The sequence below is a fragment of the Cervus canadensis genome, chromosome 24 (assembly GCF_019320065.1).
Source record: "Cervus canadensis isolate Bull #8, Minnesota chromosome 24, ASM1932006v1, whole genome shotgun sequence".
In the NCBI taxonomy this organism is placed as follows: domain Eukaryota; kingdom Metazoa; phylum Chordata; class Mammalia; order Artiodactyla; family Cervidae; genus Cervus; species Cervus canadensis.
The window spans coordinates 52,074,790-52,089,385 of NC_057409.1; the positions used below are offsets into that span (position 1 = coordinate 52,074,790).

At 40.2% G+C, this 14,596-nt stretch overlaps 1 protein-coding gene across 1 annotated transcript; it reads right to left on the reverse strand.

The window, feature by feature from the left end:
- Nucleotides 1-12,156: 12,156 nt before the first annotated feature.
- LOC122426144 (MLV-related proviral Env polyprotein-like) lies at nt 12,157-14,223 on the reverse strand. The gene has a single exon (XM_043444782.1). It carries the CDS (start codon nt 14,221-14,223, stop codon nt 12,403-12,405), a length of 1,821 nt encoding a protein of 606 aa, XP_043300717.1. The 3' UTR covers nt 12,157-12,402.
- Between the last annotated feature and the right edge of the window lie 373 nt (nt 14,224-14,596).

Sequence of the window (14,596 nt, forward strand, 5' to 3'; positions counted from 1 at the left end):
GTTAAAATCCATTCCTGAATTCACTCATAATGAGGTTTGTGTCCATGCCCTAAAACACCTGGCCAAGCCTTACAATGTCATTCATTTTACTAAGTAGATAAAATGTTTTTACTGTCAGAACATACATAGCAGGTGTGGTAAAAGAAGTAACAATTTTATTACATAGGGCTTACAGCAATGAATGTCTTCCTTGATAGCTCAGTTGGTAAAGAATCTGCCTGCAATGCAGGAGACCCCAGTTCGATTCCTGGGTCAGGAAGATCCCCTGGAAAAGGGATAGGCTATCCATTCCAGTGTTCTTGGGCTTCCCTTGTGACTCAGCTGGTAAAGAATCTGCCTGCAATGTGGGAGACCTGGGTTTGATCCCTGGGTTGGGAAGATCCCCTGGAGAAGGGAAAGGCTACCCACTCCAGTATTCTGGCCTGGAGAATTCCACGGACAGTCCATGGAGTCACAAAGAGTTGGACACACTGAGCGACTTTCATTTTCACTTTCAGCAGTGAAACCAATGTGTTTGGACACTTTGAGTATATCTTACAATGCAAACAAAGGTGACTGACATGAGTTTGTTCAGGGTCCACTCTAGTTGAGCATGTAATGAGACATGCCGAGTACAAAAACTTCCATTTGTTTTCCTAAGTCATCTGAAACTTCGATGTTTTCTTTCACATACTTTTGTCAAATAACTAAAGGACTAGGCAGAATTACTGAATCAATTTTAGATGATGTAAACTTCATTGTTCAATTAATTTCTCATTTTAAAACAATTCTATATAATGAGAAAAATACATATCTAACCAAAGGAATTTGCACTTTATTCGTGATAGTCTCCTTCAGCTTAAATTAGAAGTATAACACAGTTCTTCAATATTTTATCTTTCTTTTGATTCCATTTAGAATCAAATTCACAATTTTTTTTTTACTTACATTTTTATTCAAAAGTCTCAGACCTGGTTTCCCCACCTCCAGATTTTTTTTGGCCTTTCAACTCATAACAGTTCATGTAGTCAGATTAAAAACCATATCACATTGCTTTAATTGTCATCCTTCTATTAATAATTCTTCAGTGATAGGTATACCTTAAAATAAAATTCAAGTTCCACAGCTTGGCATTCATAAGCCTCTGTTTGGCCTCAAACTGCTCTATCAGTAATAACTTCTACTTCCTCCCATCTCTGTGCCTATCCCCCTGTCTGAGTGGACCTCTCAACCTTTCAAGACTATTTTAATGTTTATTTCTCCCACAATGCCTTAATTTACAATTAGATTTAAATATTAAAGACACCTTGTATATAGTTAGAACTGACCTCTTATTTCTTTCTTCAAAACTCAAAGTTGGTCTGATTATAATAAAAAAGTGAAATATTTGAAACAAGCAATTAAGAAGTAAAATTGTCAGGAACTACCAACTGATTAGAACAGGTAAGAATTTGGGATAATGTTTAAGTTTCTAACTAATTTAGTTTAGTAATACTAGTAACTGGTAACATATAGAATACAAAGGAAACCACAAGACAGAAGAGGGTAGAGTTGGGTAACAGAGGTGCTGAGCTCAGTATGAGGGAAAATAGATTTGAAGAATCCACAGGACACAGGAGGAAGGAACATTTGGATGCATCATTTTTAGCTCCAGAATAAGCCAGACTTAGAAATTACAGTTGGATCATTTAGCATAAATGTAGGGTTAACACTAACAGGGAATGAGATCAATTAAAGGAAGTACATATAGAGAGGAAAGACTATGGAAGACCATAAAGGTTATAAAAGCAAAATGAGAAACTGAAGAGACTAAGAATAAATAGTAGTAAGAAAAGAATTCCAAGGAAGATAAAGAAGTGAAATACCAGAAAAGCTAAAGAATAATAAGTCATTCATTAGGCAATATAGCTTATACTTATACTAAGATATATAACCAAAAAGTGTTTATTATATTTGTCCATAAACAGACTACGGTGTCTTTTTCAAGAGAAGCTTCTGTGCAGTGATATTATCAAGGTACGTGGCCACTAGAAGAGGAGTGATTGGTACCCAGGAAGTAAAGAACAGGGATTTGCACTATTCTTTCAAGGAGTTCAGTTAAGAAGGAAAGGATATAGAATGTAAAAAAAAAAAAAAAAGGGAAGGGAGATTGTTATAAATTTGTACATATTGTGCTACAGTAGACTTAGATGTATTTATACTCTTTGGGAAAGAAAAGAGGAAGAGATAAAGATGAAGATACTAGAGAGAAAGAGAAACAACATATATATCTAATATAAACCTGTATTTGTTTTTAAAAGTGTATGTATGCATGTATACATGTATACATACATATATATACATATATGTGCATATTTTGTTGTTGTTCAGTTGCTAAGTCATGTCCAACTCTTTGCGTTCCCATGGAATGCATCATGCCAGGCTCCCCTGTCCTTCAGTATAATGCAGAGTTTTCTCAGATTCATGTCTATTGAGTCAGTGATGCTATCTAGCCATCTCATCCTCTGCCATCCCCTTCTCCTTTTGCCTTCAACCTTTTTCAGCATCAGGGTCTTTTCCAATGAGGAGGCTCAGCATTGCATGGCCAAAGTATTGTAGCTTCAGCATCAGCAAGATCCTTCCAACAAATATTCAGGATTGTCCTACTTTAGGATTCACTGGTTTGATCTCCTTGCTGTTCAAGGGACTCTCAAGAGTCTTTTGTTGTTGTTCAGCCACTCAGTCGTGTCCAACTCTTTGCAACCCCAGGGACTGTGGCACACCAGTCTTCTCTGTCCTTCACCATCTCCTAGAGCTTGCTAAAACTCATGTCTGTTGAGTCAGTGATGCCATCCGACCATTTTTCCCTCTGTTGTCCCCTTCCTCTCTCACCTTCAGTTTTTCCCAGCATCAGGGTCTTTTCTAATGAGTCAGCTCTTTGCATCAGGTGGCCAAAATATTGGAGCTTCTGCTTCAGCATCAGTCCTTCCAATGAATATTCAGCCAGCAGTGATTTCCTTTAGGGTTGACTAGTTTGATCTCCTTGCAGTCCAACAGATTCTCAAGGGTCTTCTCCAACACCAGAGTTCAAAAGTGTCAATTCTTCAGCACTCAGCCTTCTTTATGGCCCAACTCTCACATCCATACATGACTACTGAAAAAACCATAACTTTGACTATATGAACCCTTGTCAGCAGAGTAATGTGTCTGCTTTTTAATATTCTGTCTAGGTTTGTCATAGTTTTTCGTCCAAGGAGCAAGTTTCTTTTAATTTCAAGGCTGCAGTCACCATCTGCAGTGATTTTAGAGCCCAGGAAAATAAAGTCTCTCACTGTTTCCATTGTTTCCCCATCTATTTGCCATGAAGTGATGAGACCAGATGCCATGAACTTAGTTTTTTAAATGTTGAGTTTTAACTACCTTATTCATTCTCATCTTTCACCCTCATCAAGAGGCTCTTTAGTTCCTTTTCACTTTCTGCCATTAGAATATTATCATCTGCATATCTGAGATTGTTGATATTTCTCCCAGCAATCTTGTTTCCAACTTGTGACTCATCCAGTCCATCATTGTGCATGATGTACTCTGCATATAAGTTAAATAAGCAGGGTGACGATATACAGCCTTGTCATGCTTCTTTCCCAATTTTGAACCAGCCAGCTGTTTCATGTATGATTCTAACTGCTGCTTATTGACAAACATACAAGTTTTTCTGGAGACAGATAAAGTGATCTGATACTTCCAACTTTTAAGAATTTTCCATAGTTGGTTGTGACCCACATAGTCAAAGGCTTTAGCATAGACAATGAAGCAGAACTAGATGTTTTTCTGAAACTCTCTTGCATGATCCAATGAATGTCGGCAATTTGATCTCTGGTTCCTCGGCCTTTTCTATACCCAGCTTGTACATCTGAATGTTCTCAGTTCATGTACTACTGAAGCCTAGTTTGAAGGAATTTGAGCATAACCATGCTAAAACGTGAACTGAGCACAACAACTGTGTGGTAGTTTGAACATTCTTTGGCATTGCCCTTCTTTGGGATTAAAATGAAAATTGACTCAAGTCCTTGCTGAGTTTTCCAAATTTGCTGACATATTGAGTGTGGCACTTTAACAGCATCATCTTTTTCAGGATTTGAAGTAGCTCAGCTGGAATTCCATCACCTCAACCAGCTTTGTTTTTAGTAATGCTTCCTAAGGCCCACTTGACATCTACTCCAGGATGTCTAGCTCTAGACGAGTGACCACACCATCATAGTTATCCAGGTCATGAAGACTTTTTATTATTATTTCTGTGTATTTTGCCACCCCTTCTTAATCTCTTCTGCTTCTATTAGACTCTTATCATTTCTTTTCTTTACCCTGACCATCCTTGAATGAAATGTTCCCTTGGTACCTCCAGTTTTCTTGAAGAAATCTCTAGTCTTTCCCATTCTATTGTTTTCCTCTATGTCTTTGCACTGTTCATTTAAGAAGGCTTTCTTATCTCTCCTTGCTCTTCTCTGGAACTCTACATTCAGTTGGGTATATCTTTCCCTTTCTCCCTTGCCTTTCACTTCTCTTCTTTCCTCATCTATTTGTAAAGCCTCTTCTGACAACCACTTTGCCTTCTTGCATTTCTCTTTCTTTTTGATGGTTTTGGTCACTGCCTTCTGTATAGTGTTATGAACCTCCATCCAGGTATTCTGCCTACTAGATCTAATCCTTTGAATCTATTTGTCACCTCCACTGTTCAATCATACTGGATTTGGTTTAGGTAATATCTGAATTGCCTAGTGATTTTCTCTACTTTCTTCAATTTAAGCCTGAATTTTGCAATAAAGAGCTCATGAGCTGAGCCACAGTCATCTCTAAGTCTTGTTTTTGCTGACTGGATAGAGCTTCTCCATTTTCAGCTGCAAAGAACATAATCAATCCAGTTTCGGGATTGACCATCTGGTGATTTCCCTGTGTGGAGTCATCTGTTAGTCTGTTGGAAAAGGTATTTGCTATGTCCAGTGTGTTCTCTTGACAAAACTGTTAGCTTTTGTCCTGGTTCATTTTGTACTCCAAGGCTAAACTTGCCTGTTCTTCCGGGTATCTACTGACTTCCTAGTTTTGCATTCCAATCCCCTATGATGAAAAGGACATATTTTTTGGTGTTAGTTCTACAGGTCTTATAGGTCTTCATAGAACCAGTCAACTTCAGCTTCTTCAGCATCAGTGGTTGGGGCATAGACTTGGATTACTGTGTTGCTGAATGGTTTTCCTTGGAAATAAACTGAATTTGAGGCTGCAACCAAGTACTGCATTTCAAACTCTTTTACTGACTATGAGGGCTACTTCTCAGGGAGTCCTGCCCACAGTAGTAGATTCAATGGTCATCTGAATTAGATTTGCCCATTCCTGTCCATTTTAGTGCTCTGATTCCTAAGATATTGATGTTGAATCTTGCCATCTCCTGCATGACCATGTCAAATTTACCTTGATTTATGGACCTAACATTCCAGATTCCCTATGCAATATTGTTCTTTAGGGCATAGGACTTTACTTTCCCTACCAGACACATCCACAACTAAGCATCATTTCCACTTTGGCCCGGCCATATCATTCTTTCTGAAGCTATCAGTAATTGCCCTCCACTCTTCGCCAGAAGCATACTAGACACCTTCCGACCTGAGGGCCTCATCTTCTAGTGCTGTATCTTTTTGCTTTTCCATACTGTTCAGATTTCATGGGTGTACATTTATACAGCTGTATGTTCTGATAGACTGTTGCTCAGTCGCCCAGTCATGTTCGACTCTTTGCGACCCCACGGACTGCAGCACACCAGGCCTCCCTGTCCTTCACCATCTCCCAAACTATGCTCAAGTTCATGTCCATTGCATTGGTGATGCCATCCAACCATCTCATCCTCAGATGCTCTCTTCTCCTTCTGCTCTCAATCCTTCCAAGCATAAAGGACTTTTCCAATGAGTCGGTTGTTTGCATCAGGTGACCAAAATACTGGAGCTTCAGCTTCAGCATCAGTCCTTCCAATGAGTATTCAGGGTTGATTTCCCCTAAGATTGACTGCTTTGATCTCATGCATAGTTCCATGTTTTACTTTGTTATTGCAAAGAAATAGTCCAGCAGGATGCAAAACAAACTGAAGATTTGTAATCTATGAAGCTAGAGGAAATTCTGGTGGGATGTTTATAAATTCTTCCTTTTTTCCTTATTTCCTATCATTGTCATAAAAACAAACTAAAAGTTTAGCAAGAATAACATAAATGTTTTAGGATTAAGAAAAGAGGACAAACACCTTTGGAATTTTGAAAACATAAAGAAATCTAGACCTTAGTCCAGGAAGCTCCTCATTTGGTGACGTGAGTTCCTAACACCTCATGGGGATGTATGGCCAGGGAAAGACAAAGAACTCCTGCACATCTAGACAACTGGACATTAATCCAGAAAGAAGGAATCATGTCAATGCAATAACTATGTGGCACATTTGAATTTATGGAGTTAAATCAGTTTTTTTATGACTATAATTTTCTTAATGACGTATGGTGAAATGAATCATGAAGCTGTTCATCACTCATTGAATGAATGAATGAATACATAAATGAAATGAAGATGGTACAAGTACTAATTTCTTAATACTTATTATCATCATGCTTTTAGGCATCGCATTTCATTTGGTATTGGTTATTGTTGTTCAGTCACTAAGTCATGTCCAACTATTTGCAACCTCGTGGATTGCAGCACATAAGGCTTCCTTATCCTCCACTATCTCCCAAGATTTGCTCAGGTTCACATTGACTGGGTGATGCCATCTAACAACCTCATCCTCTGCTGACCTCTTCCCTTTTGCCTTCAATCTTTCCCAGTATCAGGGTCTTTTCCGATGAGTTGGCTCTCCACATTAGCTGGCCAAAGTATTAGAGCTTCAGCTTTAGCATCAGCCCTTCAATGAATATTCAGGGTTGATTTCTTGTAGGACTGACTGGTTTTATCTCCTTGCATTCTAAGGGACTCTTAAGAGTCTTCTCCAGCACCATAGTTCAAAAGCACGGTGTTGGTAGCAAGGAAGGAGCATGGACAAATAGCAAGGAAGAAGGATCTATTAGGGTAACTCTAAAGCAGAACATGCCTGACATTTTAGAGAACAAAGTAGCAATGTTAATGTTATAATTCAGGACCCCATGAGAATCTATTCATTTGATCATTTAGGTCCTTAAAAAAAAAAAAAAAAGACTTAACTAGCCTTATATTTTTAAAAGGATATGTAACAGTCAGACTACTTGAGATTTTAATTTCCTTTTTAAGAGTTTAATGTTACTAGCAGAGATCTTTCTTCATCTTTTTTCCTACTGTTATATCTAGACAGACCTAATTTTGATCTTCACTCTACTTTTTACACATAAACTAGCCTCCCTTTAAACATGACTAGACTTGTTTTTTCTGGTTTTTCCAGTAATCATATGTGGATGTGAGAGTTGGATTATAAAGAAAGTGGAGCACCGACGAATTGATGCTTTTGAACTGTGGTGTTGGTGAAGATTCTTGAGAGTCCCAGGTACTGCAAGGAGATCAAATCGGTCAATCCTAAAGGAAATCAGTCCTGAATATTCATTGGAAGGGCTGATGCTGAAACTGAAACTCCAATACTTTGGCTACCTGATGCAAAGAACTAATACTCATTGGAAAAAACCCTGATGCTAGAAGGCGGGAGGAGAAGGGCACTACAGAAGATGAGATGGTTGGATGGCATCACCGACTCGATGGACATGAGTTTGGGGAAGCTCCGGGAGTTGGTGTGGACAGAGAAGCCCGGCATGCTGCAGTCCATGGGGTCGCAGAGAGTTGGACACAACTGAGCGACTGAACTGAACTGAGGCTACCTTTACATTTGAGATAATGACAATCTATATAACGGTCATATTCCTAGAAAGGATTTGTTATTTTAAGCATTATTCTCTTATAAGAAGTTATTCAGAAATAGATTTAATATTTAAGAGTAAAAAAGAACTTTCAAAATGTAAAAATTCCTGACAGCTCAGTTTGCAGTTTTGGTTTTAGATTTCAGTTCTCAACAAATAATATCTTATAGCCCTATGAGCTATAAGAAAAAACAATATATCAAAGACACAAATATGAATAGTATGAAATATAAACTAGTGAAAATTGTAAGTAAAATCACATTTGGAGTTAATAAAGACCAAAACCAGTTCTTATTCAATGTTAACAAAAAAAGCAAAGAAAATGTCAGCCCCACTGATTCCTGGATAAATGCCATACATTCAACATATTGCTGACTCTCTTATACATTCTAATAATTCTGCTATCCTAACTTACTAATTTGCAGTAATTATCTAATTGTAGTTCATAAAAGTCTTAAAAATGATAATGTTAATTGCTGGGATGTCATTAGCTCCTTTTCTGCACCTTTTATAGCTAGACATGAGAAGAGTAAGGAACTGTTTTTTAGTTTTTAAATTTTCAAAGATCTTAATATACTAATATTATTTTTAACCAAAATTCTTCCTATTACATTCTGTCAAAATATTGGATTTTTCCCAAGCCTCATTAAAATGGTAGATGATTTTCAATGGGGTATATATTGCATTATCAATTCATATCTATATTTATTATAAACAATATACATAATTAAATAACAGTTTCACTTTTCACTAATTCAAATTACTAGTAGTTTTTATTAAAAAGAATGCAGAAATTATATCTCCACACTGACTTAACATGCACATAATTTTCTTAGTTTTTACACATCAAAATTACTAGCTGGAATTATTATTCTTCCTTGGATCTGTCTTCCTTGAATCTATCTTTCTAAGAGACACCTAACCTCATCTCTGAATTTAAAATCTTGGCTGAAGAAAGAAAAGATGCCTTTGAAATATAAAAGTCATTTTAGAAGCAGCAGGATATTGGACATTATTGAAGGTCATCCTGTCACTGAAATGAGTTTACGTGTGTGTGTGTGTATGCTAGCTAATTTCTTCAGTCATGTTCAACTCTTTGTGATCCTACAGATTGCAGCCCATCAGGCTCCTCTGTTCATGGGATTTTCCAGGCAAGAATATTGGAGTGGGTTGCCATGCTCTCCTCTGGGGGATCTACTGACCCAGGGATGGAAATGTCATCTTCTGCAACCCCTGAATTGCAGGCAGATTCTTTACTGCTGAGCCACCAGAGAAGCCTGAAATGAGGTTATATTTCCTATACTTCCTTTTAAAATGACAGTGTCTTGCATATAGCTTTTTTTTTTTTTTTTTTTTCTAGAAAATAAGAAAGTGTTGGTCCTTTAATGGACCGGAACCTGGTGGTCTGGAGTCCATGATGAGAAAGTGAAAGAAGGAAAGAGGCTAATATTCCCTGGGTTACGCAGCCAGCTTTCTCTCTCCAGGGAATCAGCCAGAAATACGGAGATAAAGAGGGGAAGAAAGAAAGACACTGGGACCAAAGCTCTGATGCAGCAAAGGTGTTTTAATCAACAGGGCGTGGGCATATATATTGTCTTACAAGGTAGTTATTCTCAGCAAAGATAAAGATTAAAATTCCAGATTTACAAAGCCAAGGTGATCCCTACTAAAGAGAGAAGAGGGTACTTATCACCATCAGGAGAAACAAACAAAGGAAATGCCTGGATTCTTCAGCCCCAGGAAAGGCGTGCCTCTCCTCTTAATTCCTGAAAACTCAGGAATTAATAAGGGCCAAAGGTTTCCTGACAGATCCAAAACAGCACACGGGAAGCCCCCTGTTAAATGCATCCTGACAGAAAGCACCTACATTTCCAAGTTCTGACTCCTGTTCCAATTTAACTGATAGAGGGAAAATTAAGTTTTGTTTTTTTGTTTTTTTGTTTTTTCATATCCGATTTAGCCCCAATCACTTTCCATATTAGTAAGTCTAGACTAGGAAATATATGTGTGTTTGTATGTGTGTGTATTCATTTATTTTATTCTCATAGAATGGTCAAACTCACAGAAGCACTTGCTGTCATGATTTTGATGACTATATTCAAATAATGGATGACAGGACTTAATGAAAACATTCTCCATAAGAGCAATCCCAGCTGTCACTGCTTTAGGGCAAGAGTCCTGTTGGGGTAGAAACCCAGTGATTGGTTAATACGACAAGTGAGATTAGATTTAGAAGAGATCAATAGAACAATCCTGTCCCACAAATTTTATTATTATTTTTTCTACCCTCTGAGCTGAAATGTAGGATCTGATTGATTCATTATATTACTGTGTCCTCAAACATAGGTCACTAGACAGAGTGTGTAATGCATACAAGAGAGCCTTAACTTTTAGTCACTGTAACCACCCAATAAATTCCATATATCGTATTGTTTTCTTTAGCTTCAAGGTTTATTCTATGTAAAACTGTCATTTGTCTTATGATTCCTTCATGGTTTAACTGATATCAGATGGAGACAGTAAATAGTAGCCTTTCAGCATTTTACCAGTGAAGTTGTACTTCTGAAAGAGAATAGTGTTGAATATTGTGAAAGCTAGAATGTCTATGAGTCTTTTTCATGTTGAAAGATTTTCCTCTATTCCTACTTTACTGAACTTTAAAATTCTTTCTATGATTTAGAATACAGTCCTTTATCAGATGTGTCTTTTGCAATCCGTGCTTTTCCAATCTGTGCCTGTCTCCTCATTTTCTTTACATTGTCCTTTGTGGAGAAATTTTTAAGAAAATCCAGCTCATCAATTATTTTTTCAAGGACAATGTGTTTAGTATTGTATTTAAAAACTCATTGACACACCCAATGCCATCTAGCTTCTGTCATTATTTTCTAGGAATGTTACAGTTTTGTCTGTGATCCATTTTAGTTGTTAAAAGAGCTTAGTTACTGATTCATTGTTACTAACTGAATGCTACACCTGTCATCATTTTAGTCTTTTCCATATACTTATAAATGGCACTAACATAAAAATGATACAACATAATTGTTCCTCTCTTGCAATGATTTTATCTTCAAACATATCTTGCATGTCCATTTTCTATTGTTATACAAGGTATTTTGTTATTGCTAATAACTGTGACACTGTTAAAATCTCAGTTTCAAGCATCTTAAATCACCACTTATTTTCTTTTCAGCTGATTATCATCCAATACCTCCATATTAGGAATATTTCAACCCTACTGGGACCCATAATCTATTGACCACTTTTTCAATGTCTCTTAAAGACTTAAGTTTACTTCTTTTCCATATATCCTAAAATATCTTTCATCTGCCTTACTTCATGTTAAGTACTTGACTAAAAATCATTATTAATTCTAAGTTTATTTTCCCAGTTTATTTACCTTTGCAGCTGAATATGGACAACCAAAACCATGCTGACTGGCCCATTACTTCCCCACTAAAAAAACAATATATATATATATATATATATCACCTCTTATGCTAGGATCCTATCTATCTATTTCTCATTATATAGCAAATTCTTAGAAGAGTCATTAATCACTGTCTTGAATCTACAGTCAGGTTTTTGCAATCCCCTCTCCTCTCCCACACAACACCACCCCTACCACCACCACTATAAATATCTCTAATGTGTCAATGACCTCAGTCTTAGTCTAAGGTGCTTCAGTCATACCTGATTCTTTGTCATCCCATGGACTGTAGCCCACCAGACTCTGTCTATGGAATTTTCCAGGCAACAATGTTGGAGTGGGTTGCCATTTCCTTCTCCAGGGGATCTTCCCAACCCAAGGATCAAACCCAGATCTCTTATGTCTCCTGCTTACCACTATTGCCACCTGGGTGTTAAATACAACAGTAAAGTCTCAGTTCTCCTTTTTTCAAATAAAATTTTCACAAAATAGCCTAAAATTTGGCTACCGTGATCTGGTTCATTATAAATTTTCTAATCTCATTTTCTACTACACTTCTAACCCTGCTTCAGCCATCCTTTTTATTCTTCTTCAAATTATGAAGCATTTTCCCATACTAGAATATTAGACTTGATGTCTGTTAGAAAACGCCGCGGGAGAAAGAAAAAGCCGCCTCTAAGGACTGGTGGTAAAGGCCTTTTATTAAGCGTTGCTCTCGCTCTCGGGCAGAACTCCCGGGGGGCTGGTGAGTGAGGAGACAAAGGGAGTCTGCAAGGTATGAGGGGTGGGGAGGGGTTTTATAGTCTGGGCAGGCATCCAGGCCAGGTCTTTTCATATAAGGAAGAAAGCGCGGGCTACAGCGGTGGTCAGTGTCCGAGGGCTCTGTGTTGGTACCTGATTGGACCAGGCTGCAGGGGGCCAGCCCCTGGAAGTTTAGCCAGCCTCCGGAATTTGCCTTGCAGCACTTTCCCGGGGGCATGCCCCGACCTTTCATCCCGGCCTTTTAGTTATAGGACAAGGGGCGCCGGTTCTCTCTGGCTTCTTCCTGCTGAACGGGGGCGGCGAGGGGTAGGGTGTGGCCAGGATGACAGGGAGCGTCTGCCGTTAATTTTGTCACAGAGTGTCCGTTGGAAGCCCTTGGTACTGCTGTCGCAATACCATCAGCTGAACCGTGTTGAGCCGCTGTTTGACGAAGGCCAAGAGCTTATTTAAGAGACAGGGCCCGAAAGTTAAGAGCAACAAGAGGATTATGAGTGGTCCCATTAAGGTCGAGAGCAGGGTGGTCAGCCAGGGGGAGTTTTGGAACCATGATTCGAACCAACCTTGCTGGGCTTCCCGTTCCCTCTTTCTGCGCTCTAGTCCTTCTCTTACTTTGGCCATGGACTCTCTTACTACCCCTGTATGGTCTGCGTAAAAGCAAAACTCTTCTTTGAGGGCTGCACAGAGGCCCCCTTGTTGTAAAAAAATCAGGTCTAGGCCTCGTCTGTTCTGTAACACCACTTCTGACAAAGAGGTTAGGGATTTTTCCAAGGCCATCATAGACTTTTCTATTCGTGCAATGTCTTCATCAATGGCGACTCTCAGGGTGATTAGGCCCTGATGTTGTGTAGTCAGGGAAGCAATGCCCGTGCCCGTTCCGGCCGCCCCCAGGGCGAACAGTGTTGCTAGAGTAATAGCTGTAACGGGCTCCCTCTTATGTCTGGGAGCTGGGGTATCTTGGTCCCAAAAGTTGTAGAGGACCTCTTCTGGGTGGTATGTAATCTTGGGTACTACTACTACCATGACACAGAATTCTCTGCTCTGGTCGAAGACAGCCAAATGGAGACAGGGCGTCAGCCCAGTCCATGAGCATATCCACCACCCCCCGATTTCGGGAATGACGTAGGTCTTATCGGTGAAGTTGGTGTCATTGTCAGTCTGGGCGCACAGGGTTTGTTTATCTGTAGGAACCGTGCCTAAGCAGGTCCCCGAACCCCATACTTGTTTCATGGTAAGGCCCACCTTGCGGTCTCCCCAAGAGCACTGTGGTGAGTTAGAGAGAGTGGATAAGTTGTAGGTGGCATTTAAACCCACGGCCTCGTAGTAAGGTGGGTGTGAGGTGTAGCAAAGCCAGCAGGATTGAGTCGCATTAGGATTGGAGTGGTTAAGGGCCCCGTAGGTTTCTTTGATCAAGGCCCACAGGGGTTCTTGGGTTTCTGGTGGGTCTGTCTGGGTTAGCTGAAGAGAGGGGGTAGGGGTAGGCGAGGTCACAACATTTGCGGCATTTGTCCCTTGTGGTGAGGGGCGGGGGGGTGTAATAATCTGGTTGGGCCCCATAACTTGGGTCTGGGCGGGTTGTAGGACTTGCTGAACATACAATGTTGCACTATTGCTTCCCGTACCATAGGTATCATATATCACTACCCCCCAGGACAGCCCGGAAATCCATCTATTTTCAGTCCGTCCCTGCTGTGTGAATGATAGTCGGATCTGGTCGCTGCATTGCCCTGGGTTGGAGGGTCGTCCCTGCCAATCTGATTTTGGAAGAGGACCCGTGAAGGACATATTGATCAGGTCTGGCCTGGTCACCGACCACTTCCGATACCCATCATTGGAAGTGACACAGCCCCAGGATTTACAGTAGCGGCTCACCATTCCCCCACAGGTTTTTATGTTTTCTCGCTGATGTCCCGGGCAGGCATAAAACCCGAGAGACCTGACCCTACACTTGGAGTATCCTGATTGTTCGATTAATTTTGTAAGGTTAAAATATAAGTCCGGCCACCACTTATCTTTCGGTTGGGTGGCTGTGGTCCGGTTTAGCTCTTTGTAGGTCTCTCCATTTTTTAAGATCCATGTGACTTGAAAAGGCTGGTGGGGGCTTTGGTAGGTGTGCCCCCCTTTTTCCAGGACCCCCAGTACCTCCAGAGTAACCCAGAGTAGAGAGTCCTGCATTGTTCTGAGGTTGGGGTGAAGGGGGTGTGGCAGACAACCAGCCCCGTGGGTCTCGTAGGGTTGGAGCTGGTAACCAGGTCAGGGTGTCCCAAGGGAATAGCACCTCAGGAGTGGGAAGCAGATGGCTAGGTATATGAGGGCCAGGGACAGTCGAAGAGTGGAGGACCAATCGCGGGGGGCCGCGGCCGCTAATCCAATGGCAAAAAGTATGGCCAGAGCTGTGATTGTCAGCAGCCACAGCGGGTGGTGCCAGGTCAGCATCGGATATCGGGATGTGGTCCCCCAATTATTTTGGGATTGACGACAGAGGGGTTCGGGTGATGGTCAGTTTGGTCGGCCCCGTGAGGGTGGAGCAGTAGGAGTGATTGGGAGG

Excerpts from the sequence above, each read along its gene's own strand:
- LOC122426144 (XM_043444782.1), bottom strand. The coding sequence starts at position 14,223 with ATGCAGGACTCTCTACTCTGGGTTACTCTGGAGGTACTGGGGGTCCTG.